Raw genomic sequence first — 22293 nt, forward strand, 5'->3', positions numbered from 1 at the left:
GCCATTCATATTTCCTGGTGACTGTCATTAGAATATAACTTAGTTTAGTTCTGATTTGGAGAGAGCTGCTTAATATATGTTAATACCATGAATCTTTTGGATTTGAAGGGATGGCCAATTTTAAAATAAGCCTTCTTGCCCTTCTATACAGGCTTTCACATGGATTTACTTTGTCTCAAGCAAAGGAGTCAAAATATATTATCGAGTTTTAACAAAGAGTTCCTGCATCATATGCTAACAGATTGTTTCCCTGCAATCTCCAGTTGCCCTGATTATTATGATATTTGCATACTGAAAACAAAAGACAAAATAGTGCACATAATGTGATCAATGTCATACATCAATATAAAATTTAAAATAATCTGATACCTAAGTTTTTAAAAGTTTAAGATTAAAAAATAGCAAAAACTGAATAAAAAAACAATAATACCCTACAAAATAAAGAAGGAAAAATTATTTAAAAAATTCTAGCAAATAAAAGTCCTTTAGGAAGCTTTGATGAGCATGTGTGTGAATGGGTGCACATGAAGGTTAAAGAACTGGCATCACTGAAAATGTATTAATCAACAGACAAGATATAGCACAATGCACTCTTCCCAATGGCCTTAGCTCTGACCCTTTTAAAGATAATGGGAATACTGTCCACTAGGAACTAGATTAGGACAATCAAATGCATTTCATCAGGGTTTGACTTGAACCCTGATCCCAGAGGTGAAAAGGCAGAGGTTTATCCACTAAGCCATCCAGTCCCTGTCCAGATAAAATCTTGAATATGATGTATAAGAACTAAATTAAGATAAGGGGAAAGATCTGGTTGCTTTGCATCACAGATGCTGGGGCTTTTAGAGCTGCTTTGGGAGGATACTGTTTTATATAATTTAGTTAAGAAAACTCTCAGGCATCCAACCAGTATTTCTATGACTGTAGCTCTGTTTTTTTCTATGATGTATGGTATGACATATTTGTCAATAACAGAAAAAATGTGGTAAAAATATAGAACAAGTACGAGTCTTAGACTATTGGAGGAACTGTTTCCTGGCCTAAAGTTTCCAATCTCTATTTCCTCTCATATAGCTTCTTTGGATTTGACAAATTCCCTCTCTTCAAGTTTTTTTCCCCTGGGTGTACACTCCATTTCACTTGTATTTGGTAAACAGGCACAGGCTAAGCTCTGCCTTAGCCACTGGCTTTGGTGCTCAGCGAAGCCACAGAACAAGGCTAGAGAAGGTAGCTGTAGAAATGGAGAAGGGTAGGGTTTGATGAGAGGGAAAGGACAGTGGGGCCTAGATATCATAGATGTGAAGACAAAAGGAGAGCTGAAGGGGTTACAGTTAGAAGAAGCAATGGAGTCTCATTAAAAGGGTTTTGTGAAGAATAAAGAGAGGAGGAAGATCTGAAGTAAGAAAAATCAGAGCTGAAAGACAGATTCTGAAGGGCAGAGCCCTGCCACCAGCAACATAGTTGAAACTGCTGTATCACATATCAAAAACGGCAACAAGATTGTAACATCAATTTACCACCAAAAGAATGGGAAAAAATCTGGGTTTCAAGGCTAATTAAATCACAAGTTATAAGCACTAACTTACAAACATATAAGAGTATTCATCGCTGGTACCTCACACCATTAAAACTATCGAGGATAACATCCAAAATCTCTCCTCTTTGTTGGAAGAACTGTGGTAGAATAGGTTCATTCACCCACTGCTGGGGACAATACCCACATATTGTGGAATTTTGGGAAAAGATATTAAAATAAATATTCAAACGTGAGCTCATTTTTTTGGATATGTGGCAAAATCTTACAATACCACAAATAAGACAAGATTTAATTACATTACTTTTAGTTGCAGCCAAAACAGCCATCGCATCATGCTGGAAATCGCCATGCCCACCTAATTTAAATATGTGGTTCAATAAAGTATGGGAACACATGGCCACAGAAGAATTACAGAAAGAATCCAGCAATCTTTGCAGTACCCAAAGGCAACAAATTTTGCAGAAAATGGCAACCATTTATTGACTATCTTTCTAACAACGAACCAAATTCGGTAACAATACTTTATCAAAAATTCTTAATTATGTACTCTTGAAAATGAGACAATGAAATTGGCAGTGTATTGAACATGGCTTTATTTTCAAGTTTAAAATTGCTCTTAACTCACGATGTTAAGTAAACAGAAATGTTATCACAAAATAATAATAATATACATACTGTAATCAGGGCCGGATCAACAGGGGGCAGGGGAGGTAGTCTGCCCCTGGCACCACCAAACAGGGGGCGCCGGGTGCAGCTGCCAGCCCCGGAAGTGCGCGGGTGGCAGGACAGAGGGTGCGTGGCAAGTGTGCCCCCTGTCCTGCAGGGCAGGCGAAAGGCAGCACAGGTGGCTGGGAGGCCGCCCCCGCCAGTCGCCTGCCCCACAGGACAGGGGATGCACGGCAAGCCAGCTGCGCAGCCACCCGCGCTGCCTTTTGCCTGCCCCGCAGGATGGGGCGGCCGGCGTGTCACAAGCCCCTGTCCTGCAGGACAGGCAAATAGCATGGGCAGCCTCCCAGCCACTCGTGCTGCCGCCGCCAGCTCCACGGTGCACCGGGACAGCCAGCTTGCTGTGAGGTGGCACGCACTGCTCTATGTGATGACGTCACAGACGTGACATCATCACGCAGTGCTGGGAGCATGCATGCGCTCGCGCAAGTGGCCGGTCTTTAGTTGCCCTGGGCGCCGGCAACCATAGATCCAGCCCTGACTGTAATGCAGTTTGAACTCTCCGTTGATGATGGTTATAGCCTTTAATATGTTATACATAATTTTGTATTTCTACTGTATACCATTTTCATTCAAATACAAGTTTTTTGGGGGGGGGAGAAGAAACTGCTGTATCACATCACAGAATATTCCATGGGGAAGCTATAGGGCCTAAATGAGAAGAAGCTGTGTAAAAATGGGTGTTGAGAGACAAGATGAATATCAGATGCATCCTGCACACCCTTACATGGAAATACCACAGTCAAGAGTGAAATTAGGTTTACTGAATGCCAAATATTAAGGGAGAACTGGTACAGAATGTTTTTAGATGGTACATTGCTCCTAAAGATACAGCAAAAACAAATAAAGACTATAATAAGAAGTTTTGGAAATGTCAGAATGCAGATGCAACATTTTATCACATGTGGCAGACATGCAAGAAAGCAAGAAAATATTGGATAGAAATACATGAAGAAATGCAAACGATATTAAAATTCAAGTTCCTGATGGATCTCAAAAATAAGCTATTAAATATTTTACCAAGTAAAATTGCAAAAATACGCAGTGAACTAGTTTATGGTGGCAGCAGCAAGAGTAATATTTGCAACAAAATGGAAAGCGCTGTAGTGCCCAGACTCAGAGGAATGGGAGAATAAATTAAATGAGTATGCAACCATAGCAAAATTAACTTCTTTTATACATAATGGGCCAACTTTAGAATTTCAAGATAAATGGAAAGCTTTCTTTAATTATATAGCTGATTAAGAACAAAATTAAATTAATAAAGAATGATAGAAGGAAAGAGTTAGATAATATATGTTTATAATAAAAACGTTATTAGTTGATAAAAATGTTATTAGTTAAGAAGACAGATGGTAAAGATAGAGTAAGATATTTAAATAGAAGTGAAATATCAAGAGTAGGTTTAAAGAAGTTCCATGTAAATGTATGTAGTTTTTATTTTATCATCGTGTATAATGTATGTTTGCATGTTTGGAAATTGAAATAAAATATATATAAAGCAAGAGTGAGCTGATACTTTAGCATTAGTTTTAGTTCACCCACACACACACATGGTGCTGCCCACTAGAAGAATGCCTGCTCACATTTTCTGATGGTTAACATCAATAGGGAAAAATTGAGCATGGATCTGTTTGGGAGAATGCCTTTCACTCTTCAGTGTACTATTTGTGTGCTAGGTAGAAGAGTTATTCCAAAGTTCTTGTACTTCTTCCCTCTCACGCTGACTTCATGTAGAAGGTGATGTTTGAACAAGGAAATTCTTCTGTGGTTCTTTGAGTGCAAGATATTTTCTAACTCTGGATATTGAGTGTATTAGAGAAAGAGATTTTAATACCCAGTATTAAAAGACTCCTTGTTAAAATATGTAGTTGAATTGTGTGTGTGGACAGGGGAGCAAGCAAGAGAAAAAGGAGGCACATAAACCACTCTCAGCCTGATCAGATGCAGAGGTGGAGGAAGGGAAGTAACATCTGGACGGGCCCATTGGGTGATTCCTACCAGTTATATTTCCATACATTGACATTAAAAAGGAGCCATTGTACTCAGTCACTGTGACACTTGACGGCTTCCAAGGGAAAGGGGCATGTTTTGTTCGTTCTTTGTTTGAGGGCATTAATTAATTTAAGTTTACAAGGATGGATGAAATACTGATCCCTAGATATTTCCTTTCTATTATGATTTGGAATAATAGAAATACATATTTCTGTGTAGTATACCATAACATCTGTGTACTATACTAGAACAACTCTCTGGCATGCCTTCCAACTATTTTAATTCTCTATGGTCATTTTTTGTAAGATCATCTCTTCTTGTTGATGCCTTTTTTCCCTTCCTGAAACTTCATTTCCCTTCCGCAGCTGTGAATTCTCTGGTGGTTGCTGGAGATGGATTTGATAAATGCTGCTAATATCACCTCCTGATCTAACAATGCTCTGACTTTGGTCTGTAGGTCTTGATGAGTAATTGCTGTTGTTCTACTCCAATGACTGAATTAAGTTGCCCTGTTATAAAGGGTTCATACGTGTGTGATTTTAGCCAAGGCAGCTTATACTATTGTCCCTATGGACTTGGATCCTTTTTTTCAGGGTACGTATTTTGCTTTGAGACTTAAGCGAGCAATATCTGCCCTTCTTGTTTAGCTATTCTATGTTCATTCTTCAACCATTTGAAATGTCAGGTGGTTAATTTCAAATGTAAATGGAATCATTTGATATATTTATATTCCAGGCAAATACCCTAGCAAACCCACAGCTTGTCCTTCGTTCATGGTAGTGGACAGTTTTTTTCTGTAATAGGTCTTCTGTTCCTCAAACAATAATAATGTTGCAGAGTCAACTAAGAGAGGAGAGACTAACTAATGCATCTGTGTACTAACATGAGCCATCATAGTCCAGGCCAGTGGTTGTTAAACTGTGTTGTGCTCAAAACTGTTGTTCTTATAAGCTTGTCCTTTATTGACCACCACATATTCTTATTTAGGAGATTTTTATAACTCTTTGTTGATATTGCTCAAAGCAGCTTCTATAAATGCAAATTTGCAAAGCTTTGAAACTAGCAAGAATCTAATACAGATTTGAAGAAATTCTAAAACACAGCATAAGCAATCCTGACATGTTAAGCAACATATAAACTATCCAGTAAGATCATACTTATCACAATAGACAATACATAATAGTAAAGTCTATAGTCCCTATGCATCTGAGACCACTTCCTTATAGTACAGCCCTCCTATTTGAGTCTTGAATAATTCAGTTTTGCATAGTCTGTGGAAAACCAGGACTGTGGGAGCTTTCCTGACCTCTTCAGATGGGCTATTCCATATGGTAGGGGCCACCACAGAGAATGCAGCTATTGATTTTGCCCATGTGCACGGCGGCAACCACAGAAGGCCTTGTTCAGATGAGCAAAACTGTCATGGTGGAACATAGATACAGAAGAAGTCGCATAGATAAGGTGGCTAGCCAATACTTTGAATGAAGCCTGGTAACTGATATGTAGCCAGTGGAGTAGCTGCAGAAAGGGAATAATATCCATGCTCCTCCTGGCTTCCAATAGAAAATGAGCTGCAGCATTCTGCACCAACTGGAGTCTCTGCTTTAACTTAAAGGGGAGACGTATATTCAGTGCATTCACAGTAGTCAAGTATCGATGTTACCATGCCATGGATCCAGATAGCCAGAATGACATCTAATTCCATAGCTACAATGAGTTCTCCTACACATGAGTTCTCCTTTACATAGAGATTGAATAATATGGGGGATACGATTATGCACTGTGGAACTCCGCAAGATAATTCCCACTCTAAAGACAGCTAGTTTCCAGCACCAACCCTTTGAGTCTGTTCTGTGAGAAACAATTTAAATCAGTCCAGGGCACACCCCCTGATACTCACTTCAGCCTCCAGATGTCTCAACAAGATGGCATGGTCTATTGTATCAAAGACTAAGGACAGATCCAGGAGAAGAAACAAAGAAACTTGGCCTTTGTCTGTATTCAGGCAGAGATCATCTACTAAAGCCACCAGGGCTATCTCTTTCCCACAGCCTGGCCTGAATCCAAACTGAAAAGGATCCAAAGCACTGGTAAATATATGTGAATATGGGAACTTATAAGGACTTGTGGTCGCATCTCATTTTCCCCACACTATTTATTCTTTCCCTCCTTGTGGCAGCCCCTATATCCTCACCTTTCCCTGCTTCCTTTTCTCCTTCCCACTCATCAACCTTCCCAGCGCCCTAGTATCCAGACTTATTTATTAAATTTATATTCTGCTTTTCTCCTCAATGGGGACCCAAAGCAGCTTAAACTTCTTCTCTTCTCCTAAGGAGCCAGTTTGGTATAGTGGTTAAGAGTGCCAAATATAACTAGAGCATGGGACTCTAATCTGGAGAGCCAGGTTTGATTCCCCACTCCTCCACGAAGCCAGCTGGGTGACCTTGGGTGAGTCACAGTTCTCTGGAACTCTCTCAGCCCCATCCACCTCACAGGGTGATTGTTGTGGGGTAATAATAACACTTTATAAACCGCTCTGAGTGGGCATTAAGTTGTCCTGAAGGGCGGTATATAAATCGAATGTTGTTGTTGTTGTTGTTGTTGTTGTTGTTGTTGTTGTTGTTGTTGTTGTTGTTGTTGTTGTTGTTAACCTCCATTTTATCTTCACAACAGCCCTGTCAGGTAAGTTACACAGAGAGTGAGTTAGGGTTGCCAGCCTCCAGGTGGGGCCTGGAAATCCCCCAGAATTACAACTGATCTCTAGGCCACAGAGATCTGTTCCCCGGAGAAAATGGCTGCTTTGGAGGATGAACTCTATGGCATTATACCTAGATGAGATCCCCCCCTCCCCAAACCCTGCCCTCCCTAGGCTCCACCCCCAAAATCTCCAGATATTTCCCAAGCTAGAGCTGGCAACCCTAGAATGAGTGCCTGGCCTAATATCAACCAATCATGACAGAGTAGGGTTTTGAACCTGGGCCTCCTATATCCCAGTATGACGATCTTACCACCACATCACACTGGTGTTCTTGCAGCAGATACTGTCAGATAGTAGTGAGTCACTAAGTGGTTGCCTCATGCAAGTCATGTGGTAGTGAGTATTTTGGTGATTGCCACAGGCTTGGCCCCAAAAAGTCCTCCCTTCAGGGTGGGAGGGTGGGGAGCATGGGTAGTCTCTGAGGCCAAAGCAGCCTTGAAAAGTGCCCTGCCCCTTTCCTATGGCTTTTACTGACAGAAGAAGGCTGTCAGTCTGACAACATTGTGGTTGCCTAGCAACCTGGCCTGGAGACCAGTTGTAATTCCAGTAGATCTCCAACCACTACCTGGAGGCTGGCAACCCTAATATCATGTAGTCGGGTGGTAGCAAGTTGTCTGGTGGTTGCTACCAGGCCTAGCCCTGAGACCTCCCTCAAAGGTCAAAGCACCTCTCCCTAACTTTTGCTGACAAAAATAAAAGTTTGAAGACTGGCAGTACTTGGTGGCTGACTAGTCATGGAGGTTATCTGTTTCTTAAAGCTACAGGTGCTGTTTCTATTATTTGGGAGCAGGGGTTCACTCTCCTTTTTTGAAAAAAGATTTCAGATTTTTCAACAAACCTGTTTTTCAGACTTGTAGAAAGATCTGTCCTGGCTGTTCATGCATCCAGTCTCCGGATTTAAGTACCCACAGATATAGCCACATTGAGAATTGGTGGTGGAGAGTACTGATGTGGCAATCCCTGCTGGAGTTTTCAAGGCAAGAGGCTAACAGAGGTGGTTTGCCATTGCCTGCCTCTGCATAGTGACTCTTGCCTTCCTTGGAGGTCTTCCATCCAATTACTAATCAAGGCTGACCCTGCTTAGCTTCTGAGATTTGCTGAGACTGTGGGCCAAGCTACACATGACGAATGACACTTGAACGGCAAGTGTATTTCTCCCTGTTCACTTGCCCTCCACTCAATCCACTTGCCGTTCAAGTGTCATTCGTCATGTGTAGCTTGGCCCTGAGCTTGCCTGGGTTATCCAGGTCAGGGCACAGTGAAAATTAGACATAGTGATATAAAACCAAACAACCCTTTAAAATTAGTCCAGAGTCATAAAAACCGCATAAAACTATCCATAGAACAGACCTCAGACCAGAAGCATGGATCACCATGGTCAGATCTTATCTTTACATGAAGAATGGTTAAATGGCTTACACATTAAGCCTCAACTGTTTTATTTGTTCTTTGTAGCCCTGATGCAATGAATCTACATCTGAAAGTTTAGTGATGCCCTTAGAATCCCTAGTCAATGGCATAGCATATATGATTGAAGTCATAGAATTGGATCCAATCAGCTTTTTCAGTAGTCATAAAGAGATGAGAGGGTCTCCTTGGAATATAAAAAAAGGTATGCTGGGGATTATTGGACAAAAGGCCACTTGAAACAGAAGCTGTAATAAGGAGGGACATCAATGAGATGCTGGCTGGAACTCATGCAGCCCTTTTTAGAAGAGAATTTACTTCTTATCATCTAAGATGTTTGCCATTTGAGCTTTAAAGATGACTGCCACACAGTGTTCTGTGTTTGTAAATGCATTTTAAAAGGTCTTGAGACTAAGCGAGCAGTGCACACCTGACATCCAGGCCTGTGATGATCACACTTTTCTTTGAATCACGAGAGTCCGTGCATGCTCATGAAACAAGACTTTGCCGCACCTAGGATGGTGAACTAACAACCGTTGTTGTAAAGGAATTCATTGTCATGAAGGAAATCAGTTCTTGGCACTGGTACCACAGGAGTCCTAATTCCATGTAAGTGCCAAGCCACAGCATTTTACAGGAGCAAGGCACTAGCCCTCAAATCTAAAGGAACATAAATAACATTGATTGGAACATGAAAGTATTGTGTGCCTTTGCTTCATGTTCAAATGACATCACTTTAAAATTCCTAATCCATTTCCACAAGTTACCCTAGTGCCATCGGCCCGTTATAACACCTGTATGGACAGTTTATTAAGAATGGTTTTACGAGTAGATTCAATTGAACAATATATTGATTTTCACTTGAAAGCCATTTACTATTAGTACAATAGAAATATTGTACCCTCCAGTGGCAAGTATCGTGCAATATATAAACCTGTATTGTTAGTGGTAAAGTAAAGCAATTATTTTCCCATGGTAAGGTAACATATAACTAACTTTTAAAAATTGTTTCATAATATATATTGTCTATAGATGCCTGGTGCTGGTATGCTGTGTCAAGCCTGGTGCTTGTTTTACTAACTGCTACACACCAAGCTGACATTTTCACTAAACTGCGGAACACAAAGATCTCTTTTCCTAGTTTGCCAGTCCAAGCCCCATTAGCATATAAGTAAAGCTGGGATGTGTTTTTCAGTTATGCTCCATCCTATGTGTATCACTATGCATTAGTTATATTGAATCTTGTTTGCCATTTTGTTGTCCATTCATCAGTGGTGGACAGATCTTTTTGGAGATTAACAGTCCATTTGGATTAACAGCATTCTGAATAACTTCATGTCATCCTCAGTTTGGCTACCTCCCTGTTCATTCCCTGACCTTTTGAGGAATAAATGAATCTGCCTTATACAATGTCTGTATTAACTCAGGTTTGACCATTGGTTCATCTAGTTCAGTATGGTCTACGTGGATTGGCTGCATCTTTCCAGAGTCTCAGGCAGTGGAAGGCCTTTCCCAACACATGCAGTCTGAGATCCTTTAACTAGAAAATGCCAGAGGCTGAACCTGGGATGTTTTCTGTGAAAAGCAGGGAATTACAGCCCCTCTCCTTAAAGAGCTATTCTTTGTTTTTTCTTGCAGGAATGTTAGGTCCCCATTTGAGTAAGTGGTGGAAGTACCAAGGGGGGAAAATGCCATTATATAGTGCCCTTCCAGCTACTGGCACTCAGAGCCCCTGGCAAAGCAGTGTGATGTGGGTCTTTTCATACAGCCCTGTAAAAACGTTGCTGCTCCTTAAGAACCTGGGAGGCTCCAACAGCTGCCAGCACAATCATGTCCCTGTTATCTGTCATCTGTGTCACGGCAATATCAATAGCTTATCTGCAATACACAACTTGTAACTAAACAAGAAACCACCCACAGTACATAAAAATGTCAGAAATGTCTGCGGCTGTTACTGGGAAGTAGTTGGAAGCTCAGTGTCTAATAATTTTTAGCACTATAGGCCTTGGCCCTCCTGTCAGTTCTGGAATATTGCAATAAAAGAATCCAACAAACTGCATGTTCACATTGTAGATATTTTGAATTCATCTAGCCGAACAATGCAGCCATTTAACTTCCTTCAGCCTGTGGAATTTTCAATGAGTATTTTTACCATTGTGTTCTATGAAGCATTGTTCGTTTATTCTTTCTTTTGTATTTTTATATTTTACAAGTAACCCTGCGTTCTCTAAATGTCCTTTTGTCTGGTTGTTTAGATAATTGTTTTAATGTAATGCTTCAAAATTACATGTTTGAAAATATTGCAGTATTTAGGATTTTTTAAAATTACTTGGGAAAGTATTCACAATTACAAGGCTGGGTTGAAAGTACTTTGTGTATATGTTGGAGTTTCTATATGCAGCCTTTAAACACAGAATTGTAGTTTATGTATTGAGTAACCCCTGTTCACCTGCTAGTCTATATAGATGTCAGTGGGACAGTGCACAGTACATAGTAGTATAAGCAGGTAACTCCCAAGGACTTGCAGGGGGGATCTAATTTTCCTTTCCCGCACTGTTTCTTCTTTCCCTTCTCCTGGCAACCCGCATATCCTCACCTTTCCCTGCTGCTTTAGCTTCTTTCCACCAATCAGCCAAAATACATTTATCTCTCTCCTCCCCCCATCTTCAGCTTTCCCTCCTTTCTTCTCTAGGAAAACTGTGGCGCAGTTGCATAGTGCTGGCTACGGGTCTAGTTGCACAGTGGGGAACCTGCAAGGACTGAAGGGGGACACCTCACTTTTCCCTGTACCCCCCTGCACTATTTTCTTCTTCCTTCCTCCTGGTACCCTCATTTTTCCCTGCTCCCTTTTCTCCTTTCTATCCACCAACCAAGCTACCTTTTATCTGCCCCATCTTTAGCTATATTTATTATTTATTTACTTTATTTATACCCCACCTTTGTCCACAAGAGAACCCAAAGCACCTTACATCATTCTCCTTTCCTCTTTTTTATCCTCACAACAACCCTGTCTCAGACATTAGTCTGAGAATTTGTAACTGGCCCAAGGGCAGCTTGTGAGCTTTCAGGATTCAAACTTGGGTCTTTCAGATTCTAGTCCAAAGCTCTAACCACTGTACACAACACTGGTTTGTGTGGTCTGGCTGCTGTGGAACAGTAGATAGTAACTGGGCCTAGGTGAGTCATGCAAGTCATATGATAACAAGTCACCCTAGCAACCTCCAAAAATGCCACTGATGGTATTTATTTCATAAAGCTACAAGCGCTGCTTCTATTATGCGGGGGAGAGGAAGGGTGACAGAAAGGTCTGTCTTGCCTGTTCATAGCTCCAGTCTCCAGATTTAAGTATCTACTCATTTGGTCATGTTGCGAATTGATGGGAATCACATCTCATATTTATAATGAAGAGACCCTTGACCACTTTAGGTCCAATTGGTCTGATGTCACAAGGAGGCTTGCCCAATTAGAATGAAGCACTGTTTAGGAAGAATAGTGAAATTCTCAATTCCAAGACCCACAAGCAACAAGTCTTTACTTATGCCTTAGGCCAGTGGTTCCCAACCTTTTTGAGCCTGTGAACACTCGGAATTTTGCAAAGTGGTAGGAGGCATCCCCACAGAATGGCTGCTGGGGAGCCAGAGGCTAATCAAAAAATGTTGGGCAGTTCCAAGCCAAGCATCCTCCAATGGTGCAAGTAGCTGTTTCCAACTGAGTGTTCCCTGCAGACACAGGGATGGTGCCTCCTGGGCTCTTCTGGAGCACCTTCTGTTCCAGTGAGGTGGAATAAAGCCAGTATTCACTCTTTGCTTTGGGATAGAGATTACATGGATGCCAGAAAACACACTGGTGGGCACCATGGTGCCCAGAGGCACCATACTGGGGACCACTGCCTAGAGGCATCTTGTTGGGAACTACTTCCATAGGCTTTTGAATAACACCTCATGGGAACAAATTGGTTGTGCACACAAGCCTTTAAAAAGAAAGAGAGTAATTATTGCTGCTTGTGAATATAGTTATCTTGCATTAAGATTTTCGTGGTATGCTTATGTTTGTACTTAAAACTTAAATAAGGTAGCTCAGAATATGTGGTTCTGGTAAATACAACATTCTCTTCAAACTGGCTTATAAGAAAATGGGAATGATGCTTATGTTCTCACATGTGTAAGAGCCAAAAATGCCCATAGATGGTTGAGGCACTGCTGTCCAAGATTGAAGGCAAAGTGGGTGGGCCAAAGGGAGGTAAGCTAATCAGTTGTGCAGGTGGTTCAGGTAGCTGCTTTTCACACAGATAATTAATGTGTACAAGTAGCTGCTAATTGCACATTTCAGGAATGATTTATGGCAGAGCGGAGGGGAAAGAAGAACACAATCTAATTTCATTCGGAACCTCTGCCATTCATACAATGGTATCAGCCAGCTGTGAGTTGGGACATGATTAATGAACAGCAAGTAAACATGTAAGCTATATAAGGAGTGCTGGTTTTGATGGCATGCTTGTCAAAAGTGAAAGTAGTGCTTCAGCTGTGGGTCGGAAGCGCTACAGATTTATTTGCTCGTCAGACTCAACACCAGTTGTGGTTCCAACATGTGGCTGTTTATACCTATTAGGATGGCTCTTGGTTTAAAATGTAAACTACTAGCATTGACTTTTATGGAAAGTTTGTGCTTTTGAACAAAAGGTTAGACTGTACATTTTTTTGTGGAAGTCTACAGGGAAATGGGTTTTGTCTGAGGACTCAACTATTTATTCATTAAATTCTGTTTAAAGTCTGACTATGATGTTATTTCTTGATTGCTACTCAGGGACTCTGTTCTGTATGTGTGTGTGTGCGTACACACAAACACATCTCTCCATTCTATATGTATCTCTTGTTTTATTCTGTAGCCTACACTGCCCCAAAAATATTTGAATAGGAATATTGCATATATTCTGTGGATAAAGTGATCTGTCTCTGCATCCTTGTGCTTATCGTAGAAAATTCAAGAGAGCAAGTCCTATGCTTGCATTGTATGTGTGCTGTAATTTTTTTCACAAGCCTAAAGACAGGAAAAAATAATATATTCACTTGAGTATATCTTGTCAGTTTATTAGTATCTTGCTATATATTTACATTTCAAATGGCTAATCTGTCACCTTAGAAAATATAATTAATGCATTTTCAAGATCTGAACTAATCTTGAAAAGACAAAGATCAACAGTTGTGTAACAGCAAATTTACAATTTCTCAGAAAATTCCTAAGAGGTGTATATATTTTTTTTAATGTTTGGGTTTTGCAATGCTTCTCTAGCCTCTTATTGCGTGCATCCTAGAAATAAACACATTCACAATATCTCCCTAATAAAGTTTCAGTCTCACCAAGCAAAATAATTTTTCTTCTTTATTTTTATTTAAAATTTCTAAAATAATTCCATTAAATGCCAAATAAATGCATTGCATACCAAAATAATAAAATCACAAGATAATATTATGTAGCATGATGATCAAAATCTTGAAATACATCACAATACAAGTACTGGAAACTTATTTAATTATTACTGTAGCTTTGAATAATTTAAATTTATTTTAATTCTGTTCTTTTTTTCCCCATTAGCTCTTGGAATTTGACAAAGAGCTGTCAGTCTTTAAGGACAAATTATATGAACTGGACATTTCATTTCCTCCCAGGTAAGATATGTATACAGTGGTTTATTTAATTACTATCCTTGCTCTAAGCAAACTTAGAAGTCTAGTTAATTTCGTTTAGGAGCAGAACACAAGTAATTGTAATGTTACTCTAATTGGAGATGTTAAAAGAAGTACCACAGTCCCAAGATTTTAGAATTTAAGTATGACTGTTTCACAAATGGGGCCAGAATGTATATGTAACAAATTCATATACTTTCTTATTATTACCATTATTATCATTATTCTTTCTGTAACTTTGCTTACTAGTACACAGTCTGCTTCTTGTTATGAAAAATGCACAAATTCTCATATTTTATACTCAACATGCAGGACTATAATATCTGTTTTCCTACGGTAAAGCTTGCTGTTATCAACCAGCTTAAAACAATATGTTCCTGTTCAAATTCAAATAGGTTTCCTATTAAGAAATTGAATAACAGAAATGAATTTTGCCAAATCCTGAAGAGTGACTGCTGGAACAATAGCAAAAATAATAAGAAAAGGGAAGCGATTGGAGAAATTCTATTCACCAGTCAGAGTTCAGAGCTAACTAGGTGGATGCAATATTCAGGACTAGAATAGTATTTCAGTTTTAACACTAGTAGGATTAGCCTGAAATTGTCAGAACACCCATGTCACCTTAAACACCTACTGCCAACACATTTCTATCACCTAAAGTAACCTGTGGCAGAAAATGCCAACAACTGCGGCCTCTGGGGTCATTTTACTTTTCACTCATTGTCTGAAGGCTGGAAATGGTCTGATTAATTGGCACAATCTAGCAGTAAAAACATAGTTTGGTAGCCTGTATATGTGTCATAGTAGTACCTGTGTACTGGAGCGGTTAGAGTGTCAGTTTAGGCTCTGGAAGATCAAGGTTCAGATCCCTCCTCTGACCTGAAGTTCACTGTTACTTCTGGATACAACCCAGAATTGACAGTGTAGCTCTAGGAATTGTGTAAACCCTATGGAGAAATCATAGAGTTTTACTATAGAGTTGTAGCGATTCCTACAACTACCCATTGTCACTTCTGGGTTGTACTGGAAAGTGATGTAGTGATGTTGCTGTTGTCACATCCCCTGCACATCCCACCCCTCACTTTCCTACAGTTTACCAGGCTCAGCCTGGCAATACCAAGAGGAGAATAATACATGTTGCCTTTGGTTCTTTACAGAAAGAGTAATAAAAATGTATACATAAATGGCTATAAATAGGTCTGTTTACATATGATATCAAAACTCCAAAAGAGAGATGCAGTATTGTTGTGGAATCTTTTAACTCTTAACAACTTGGAAATATTCTTGACATGACTAAAAAGTGTTGGGGGCCACATGATGTTCACAGACTGCGGGCTGACCTTTCCTGCATCAGGATAAGTAACTCTTAGCATTAGTTTTTATTGCATCTTGGTACAGCACTTCCCCTAATGAATAGATTTGATACTCACTAATATTAATATGACTTGACTTCTGTGGAAATTAGGAAGTTAACAAATTTCACACTTCTTTTCCTATCTGTTTTGTTTGTTTATTCTTTATTTTGGAGAAGGATACTTTAAAATTCAGTATTTTGTGTATTCTAACATAAATAGGTCCAATAATGAACAGTCTTACAGATTACTTTGCCTTCTTCCAATTTGAAATAGGCCTTTAATTAACCCTAAGCGTCTCCCCTTCACAGGAGGCCTCCTACTCTTCCTGACTCAAAACATGAACATGTAGACACATATCACTCAATCCCTTTGTCCTCCCATATATTTAACTCTCCTTCTTCCAAAACTGCTTATCACTGTATCTCTGCCACTTTACTTTATCTGTATCAAACCACAATGGACATCTCACATCCCTGTGAGCCCCCCCTCTCTCTATTCTTCTCCTTGTATTAAGAACCTCTGCCTTCCCTGTCCCATGCTAGCTTCCAACACGCATAAAGCCCCATTCTCATCATCTATCTTGGAGTGAAATAACCATATTAGTTTCTCTTTCTCTATAAATTTGTTAATTGTGAGCACTCTTCGAAATACCGTTTAAAAATGATAATCTGAAAAATCAGATTCCATTGAAGGAAATCGCATGTATATAACATCCCAAGGGACAGAGTTTTCGTTGTTCAGAAATATCTGCTGGAGATTTTTTTGTCAGTATGTTATCCGCTTGTTTGGAGAATTCTGGTAGGAAAACACACAGACACACAATGGAATTTTTCCAAACAACTTATTCTTAGTAATCTTAAACATGTCAGTATTGACTGGTTTGTAGAAGCCCTTTTAAGATTCTTTGAAGGAGAAATACTTACAGTTAGTTTGGGCAGAGCTTACAATATGGACAATATGAACAATCCCTAGAAATTATGAAGAGACAGGTACTCTGGGTTGGATCTCAGTGTGCCCTTGCATAAGTAGAATACATCTTTGCTCATCCAGACAGGCTTTAATTCCCTTGGGTTCCCACTTGAGCCTCCCCCCACCTCCCTGGTCGTATTGCTGGCAAAAATTTTTCTTGGAGGCTCCCCAACAGGACCAGCTTTGGGGATGATACATGAGATTATCAAAGGCAGGACAACACAGGAGACATCTATTCTGCTGTCAAAGGTCTGCTCACGGTTCTTTGGGTCCAGACCCATCCTACTATATAAAAGGCAAGCCATATTGGTGATGACACACTTTTTATCCCCACAAAGGCGCACTCTGGCCTGCACGAGGATAAAGAGTCGTCACCAATACGACTTGCTTAGGAAGGGGCAGAGAGGGCTGGCACACCCCTCCCAAAGCTCCACAGCAGCCGCGGGAAGGCCTGGCACAGCCTGGTGCTACACTCAGTGTTCCAGCAAGGAGGGCCGCGCTCCTGTGTCAGCCTTCTCTGTTGCTCCAGCAGCCTCCTCGGGATCTCCGGAGAGCTGTGCCACCGCAGCTGCCAAGACACTGGGAAGGCCTGCCACGCTGGCCCAGCCCTCAGCACACCCTGAGCAGGCTGGGATGTAGCAATGGGCCATAGAGTGCTGTTGCACTCCGCACTGGCCTGATTTCAGCCCGCTTGAGGCCGAACCAGGCTGGTGCAAAGCACAGGAATGCTGCTGGGGTGGCACATGCCCTCACAAGGCCCCGCTACAGCCTGTTGTATAGTTGCTAGCATTTTTATACTTGTTACGTCTTCAGGGGAAAGGAAACTCTTTAATGATCTATATTGTGAAAAATCCAGTGTTGGGTAGATTTTAGAATAAATGTTAGAAGGCCAAGAAATTAGAAGCAAAATACCCTTTACACTCAGAAGAAATGCTACTACTAAGGGATTCCATGCATAAGAACAACAACAGGATGGCCACAAATACCACAAACAAAAGATTCTTTAGTAGACAGAAAAAAGGAAACTGAACACTTGTGATGTGAGGCTTATGTGCTTAATAGATTAACATTTGAATGTAAAAAGAGAATCTGTAAACCACTTCAAAGACCATATTAAAACACAAATTTCAAATTTGCTTTAGTTAGCAAGCTGGTGTTATCATTAGCAAATATTTAATTATAAAAACTGAAGAAGAAACTAAGTATCCCAAACTTGCATATTGCAGTTTCTTTGTGTAATCATGGCTTTATTAAAGATACTGTGCTTTTGTTTTATGTTCTTTGATCTTCTGAAACAGTGGGGATAATCTTCTGAGAACTTATTTTCTTGCAAACATAATTGAAACGTTATACTTAACAATAATACTCAATTTAAAAAATAAAGTTGCAGATAACCTTGTAAAATAGCTGCAGTTCAGAAATGGAAGATCATTAATGCAACCCCGTAAGTATAACCTCCCTCCCCATACTTCAGTGAGAATTTGTCAGATTGTACCCCTTCACTTTGCTAAATAAATAAATAAATAAAAACATGATACACTTGTGGAGCGACTATCACAAATCCTTCTTAATAAACAGACAAAAAGTCTTACCTGCAGAGTATCCTTTGCTTTTGTAGTACCAGTATGAAGACACCTGTCTATGAACCAAAAACCATATAAAACCCATTATGTAAAGTCATTCTCCAAAATCCCTCTCTCTCCTAAAGACCCTCCAGGTTTTAAGGGGATTCAACAAAGGGGTCTGTTTTCACAGTAACCCCAATTATCCTGCTCTGCATTGTTTCTTATGGGGGGAAATGCCATGCTTAAAAACTTCAATCTAATCTATCAAAATAACCTCCAGTTCCCCTCACAAGAGCACTCCACAGACTCCACCAGGAAACAATGAATAAGCACAGATAATGGAAACAGAAAAATCCCCCCCCCCAAAAGTCAAATATCACACCAACAGAACACATCAACCTCCAAAAGCACCAAACCGTTACAAAAAAATCCAAACCCTAAACCAAAGCAGACAGCAAAAAAAACACACCCCTAAATTAAACCAAGTAAAAGTTGGGAAATAACCAAGTAAATGGGGAAAAAAAGGTACGAGATTTCACCACCACCACCCCTGCTAGGGCAGATGCTAATAAGGAAAATAAAACATTACATACAGAGCCATAGATTTAAAAATGCTCCCCACCGCTCTAAAACTCCAAACCTCAGCACTAAAATACAAAAAATAGAAGGTCTTGCTAACAACAGTCAAACAATGAACTAGTAACAGACCTACAAATCCAGGAATGTTCAGACAGTCCTGAAGAAGCTCCCATGTCATCTCAGCACAGTGCAGCAGCAACCGGAAGGCACAGTTACCTCCCATTTCACAGAAGTTCCTGCAAAGCCAAAACAACTCAGGAAAATGGCTGGCTCTGGCTTAGCCAAGGAGGCCTTGTTCTTCCAAGCTTCTCCAAGGCTCTGTTGTAGGGTTGCCACCCAGTGGCTAGCAACCAGTGGGAGTCTGGGGGAGCAGGGATATTGGAGGGTGCCATCAAGCGATGATTGGGAGACCTCCCACCAGTGGCCCTACCACCACTCCAAGCATTGACAGGAGAAAAAATTTCTAAAAGACTATGTCGTCTGCACCACTATGTCATTTCTATGGAAAACCTGGAAGTGGCATAGTGGCATAGCTGACATCATGACTCCAAGTCCCCCCTCCCCCGCCCTCCTGCTGGTTTAGTGACATCACTTCTAGAGTTCTGGCCTAGTGATATCACATAACAGCATCACCTAGATGCTTTTTTTTTTTTTAATTCCTCCTGCTGGCTGCCAGAGTGCCAGTGGGCAACAGAAGCTGGGGGCAGGATTGCTCAGGGAGTTCTGTTCTGACCAAGTCCAGAGCTTTTGGGGGGTTGCTGTGTTCTTTGTGAGGGTCTTTGTTTTGGGGATAGTTTCCCTGTTTCTAAATAACATTGCATTGGAGGAAGCATGATATGTTTCCTCATAGAAACAATAGGAACCAAGATGACTGGGGAAACTGTGTTCAGGGATTCATAAAATTGAACCCCTTTGTCTGATTCCCTTCCAACATGTAGAAGAGTCTTTAGGATAGAGGGAGAACCCTGCAATTTTGGTGCTATTTTCTCTACAAACCCCTCCCCGGAAAGATCCCCTTTAGTGGTCTGTAAAGTCCAGCCCCTTTGTCCTTTTTCCCCTTCAGTCTTGGGAGGTGGTATTTATGAGAGAGGAAGGTCTTGGTTCGCTGCAAATTTGGTGCCATTTGCTCTAAAAAAAAAGTTCCAGACCCCCCCCCCCGAACGATCTCCCATATAAAACTATGGACTCCTAAAGCCAGAAACCCCCAAACTCCACAAAAATAAAGCCAAACTTAAAAATTCAGGATAATGATATTGTCTCCTTCAATTCCCAAGCTAAATTTTATCTTTTTTTTTTTTTTTTTACAAAATGCACACCCCTACTTAGTGGGTTTTTGACCCTGACTCTGGGCAAGGGCTTGGGACTCTGTAACTACTTCCCAACCAAAGAAATGAAACTTCAAACCAAAAATAGAAGAGACAATATGGGAATTACATCATACCTTAAAATGATCTGGTTTCTTCTTAACTGTGATCGCAGATTTATTCTGTGATGGTGCAGAAAGAGGTTAATGACTGCAAATTGACAGTTTCAATTCATTTTGCCTTAGTATTAGTGTAAAGAAAATATTTAAGTATAGTCCATTTCTCCATATGCTCAAACCAATACAGTAAAAGAACAGATTAAAACATTTAAAATAAAACAGCTCAAAACTGAAAAACAGTTAATTGATTCCATATGAATACCCAAACATTATGAGATCTTAGGGTGAATTTCAGTGTCTGTAACTTAAGGGTTACTGTTTAGACTTGGATTTTGCTTAAAAGTTAAATACTGGTATTTTACTTGCAAGAATAACAAGTCATCTTTCTCAATCATTTTTTCTTCTTATGGCTCCATTCTGTAGAGACAATTTGTAGAATTCTCATTAAATTTTTTCTTCATAGGTTCACTTTTCAGTTTCAAAAGAAGAGTGTCATAGCTTACAAAATGTAACATCCAGCCACATGTCAAAATGTTATCTAAATACTCCATCACATATCCAGATTTCTTACAGTCTCAGATGAGCACAAAAGTGAATGCATTACCAAAAATGTTACATTAAAAAAATTACATAAACTATATTAAAATAAGCAAATAGCATGCATTACATTGATACAGAGGTAAGATAGACTCTAGCAGCTACACAGAATCTGGGCACTTTGTCTGTGATCCAAGGCTCATGGTCCAAGAGGAGAAAGAAAATACATGATTCCTCTAATCCACCTGGAATTTTTTGGAGAATAGGAGTAATGAAATCATGTCTAAGGTCACAATAAAAAGGGCAATACAATAAAATATATCCAACAGTTTCAACTTCATGACATGTGCAAAGGGCATATACGTTCCCGGTACAGAACACTATGATATCTTCCTTCCAAGAATGCAGAGGGTAGGACATTAAAATTGGGCTAAAGTAAAAACTTCCCTAAAATTGGGAAATAGTAGATTGGCCAGATAATCAGAAGGCTCAAACTTCTTGTATCTGAAGAAATGAAAATGATGTAATTCATTATCCCAAATCCTTTGCTTAATTATGGATTGCCTTTTGAGTATTCAAGAGCTATTAAAATACTAGAAGAACACTCAAACACCAGTAATTTCTCTGAAAGGAGTCTTTTCCATTTTGACCGAACGAAAAGCGCCTGTTAATGTCAAAGGCGCATGTCCCACAGGAGGGGGATGGGGGGAATTAACCAGTAATTAATCCTGTATATCCAAGCACGGGCTTCAACGTAGCACCTAGGAAATGTGTGTTTAAAAAAATTAAGTGTGTGTTAATTAGTGTGTGTTAAAAAAAATGTTTTTACTGTGCTCTGAATTCCTGGTGGTTATAAACCAACCCCTTTGAATTTCCTTGAAATTGCTGCATACTCCGTGTGAGAATTCAGGGGAAATAGTACAGCACCTACTTTCATCTGGGAGTCTTCTCTAGGTTTATACCGCTAAGCAGCTATTACAAGTATAATTTTTAAAATATACTTCTAGAACAGTGAATTTTGACAGCAGTCATATGCCCTCTGGTGCCAACGTACACATATTGGGGGCATTCAAAACCTTGAAGGAATTCAGGATTTTGAGGCAACTCTTTCTCCCCACTTGCAATGACTTCTGACAGCAAGTAAAGAAGAGTTGTTTTATATCGCTCACCTTGCTCTGAGGATAAAATTCCAGGTCATAGATTTCTTCCATGGACTCTAAAAAGAGGCATACGGTAAATGGGGATAAAGCCTTACAATTAAGAGTTGGATGATGGCCATTAGGCACAAGGGTCTTCTTGAGCGTATGCTCAAGATCTGTGTATCTTATGCCTATTCCATAAATACAGAAATAAAATTTCCCAGTTTGTAGTGGGGTTTTATGTCCTAATTTTTTACTAGTTTACTTACTATGAGCCAGATCATCACCACCATCTTCCCAAGGTCATCTCTCATCTCTTTGAGCTGCCCATTCACCTGTAGTGCCGACCCTTTGTTTTTCAGTGGCAGCTCCAGCATTCCCTACCCCCTGTCATGGACAGTAGGAAAGGCAGCATATAAATGTCTTAATTAATAAATACAGTGGGAAAGGCAGCCTAATAAATAAACTGGTAAGGCATTCAGTGATAATGTTTTGTATAGGGAGGGTAATAGTGGGTTGAGGGTTTAGAAACCCCGCTGATCTATTCTGCCATTTTTTTTATATAGAACTTCACACAGATCTCATTGTCCTGTCTTTAAAGTTTTATAGCTTCTTGGAT

The 22293-nt window shown here is 40.1% G+C and overlaps 1 protein-coding gene across 1 annotated transcript in view; it reads left to right on the forward strand.

The window, feature by feature from the left end:
* The window catches only part of INPP5A (inositol polyphosphate-5-phosphatase A), a 358040-nt gene that overhangs the window by 305282 nt on the left and 30465 nt on the right, over positions 1–22293 (forward strand). Inside the window, exon 12 of the mRNA XM_054983325.1 lies at positions 14016–14089. Within this exon, the coding sequence (XP_054839300.1) occupies positions 14016–14089 (74 nt within the window). The remainder of the gene's footprint in view (positions 1–14015; positions 14090–22293) is intronic.

This window comes from Eublepharis macularius, chromosome 6 (genome assembly GCF_028583425.1).
Source record: "Eublepharis macularius isolate TG4126 chromosome 6, MPM_Emac_v1.0, whole genome shotgun sequence".
NCBI lineage: Eukaryota > Metazoa > Chordata > Lepidosauria > Squamata > Eublepharidae > Eublepharis > Eublepharis macularius.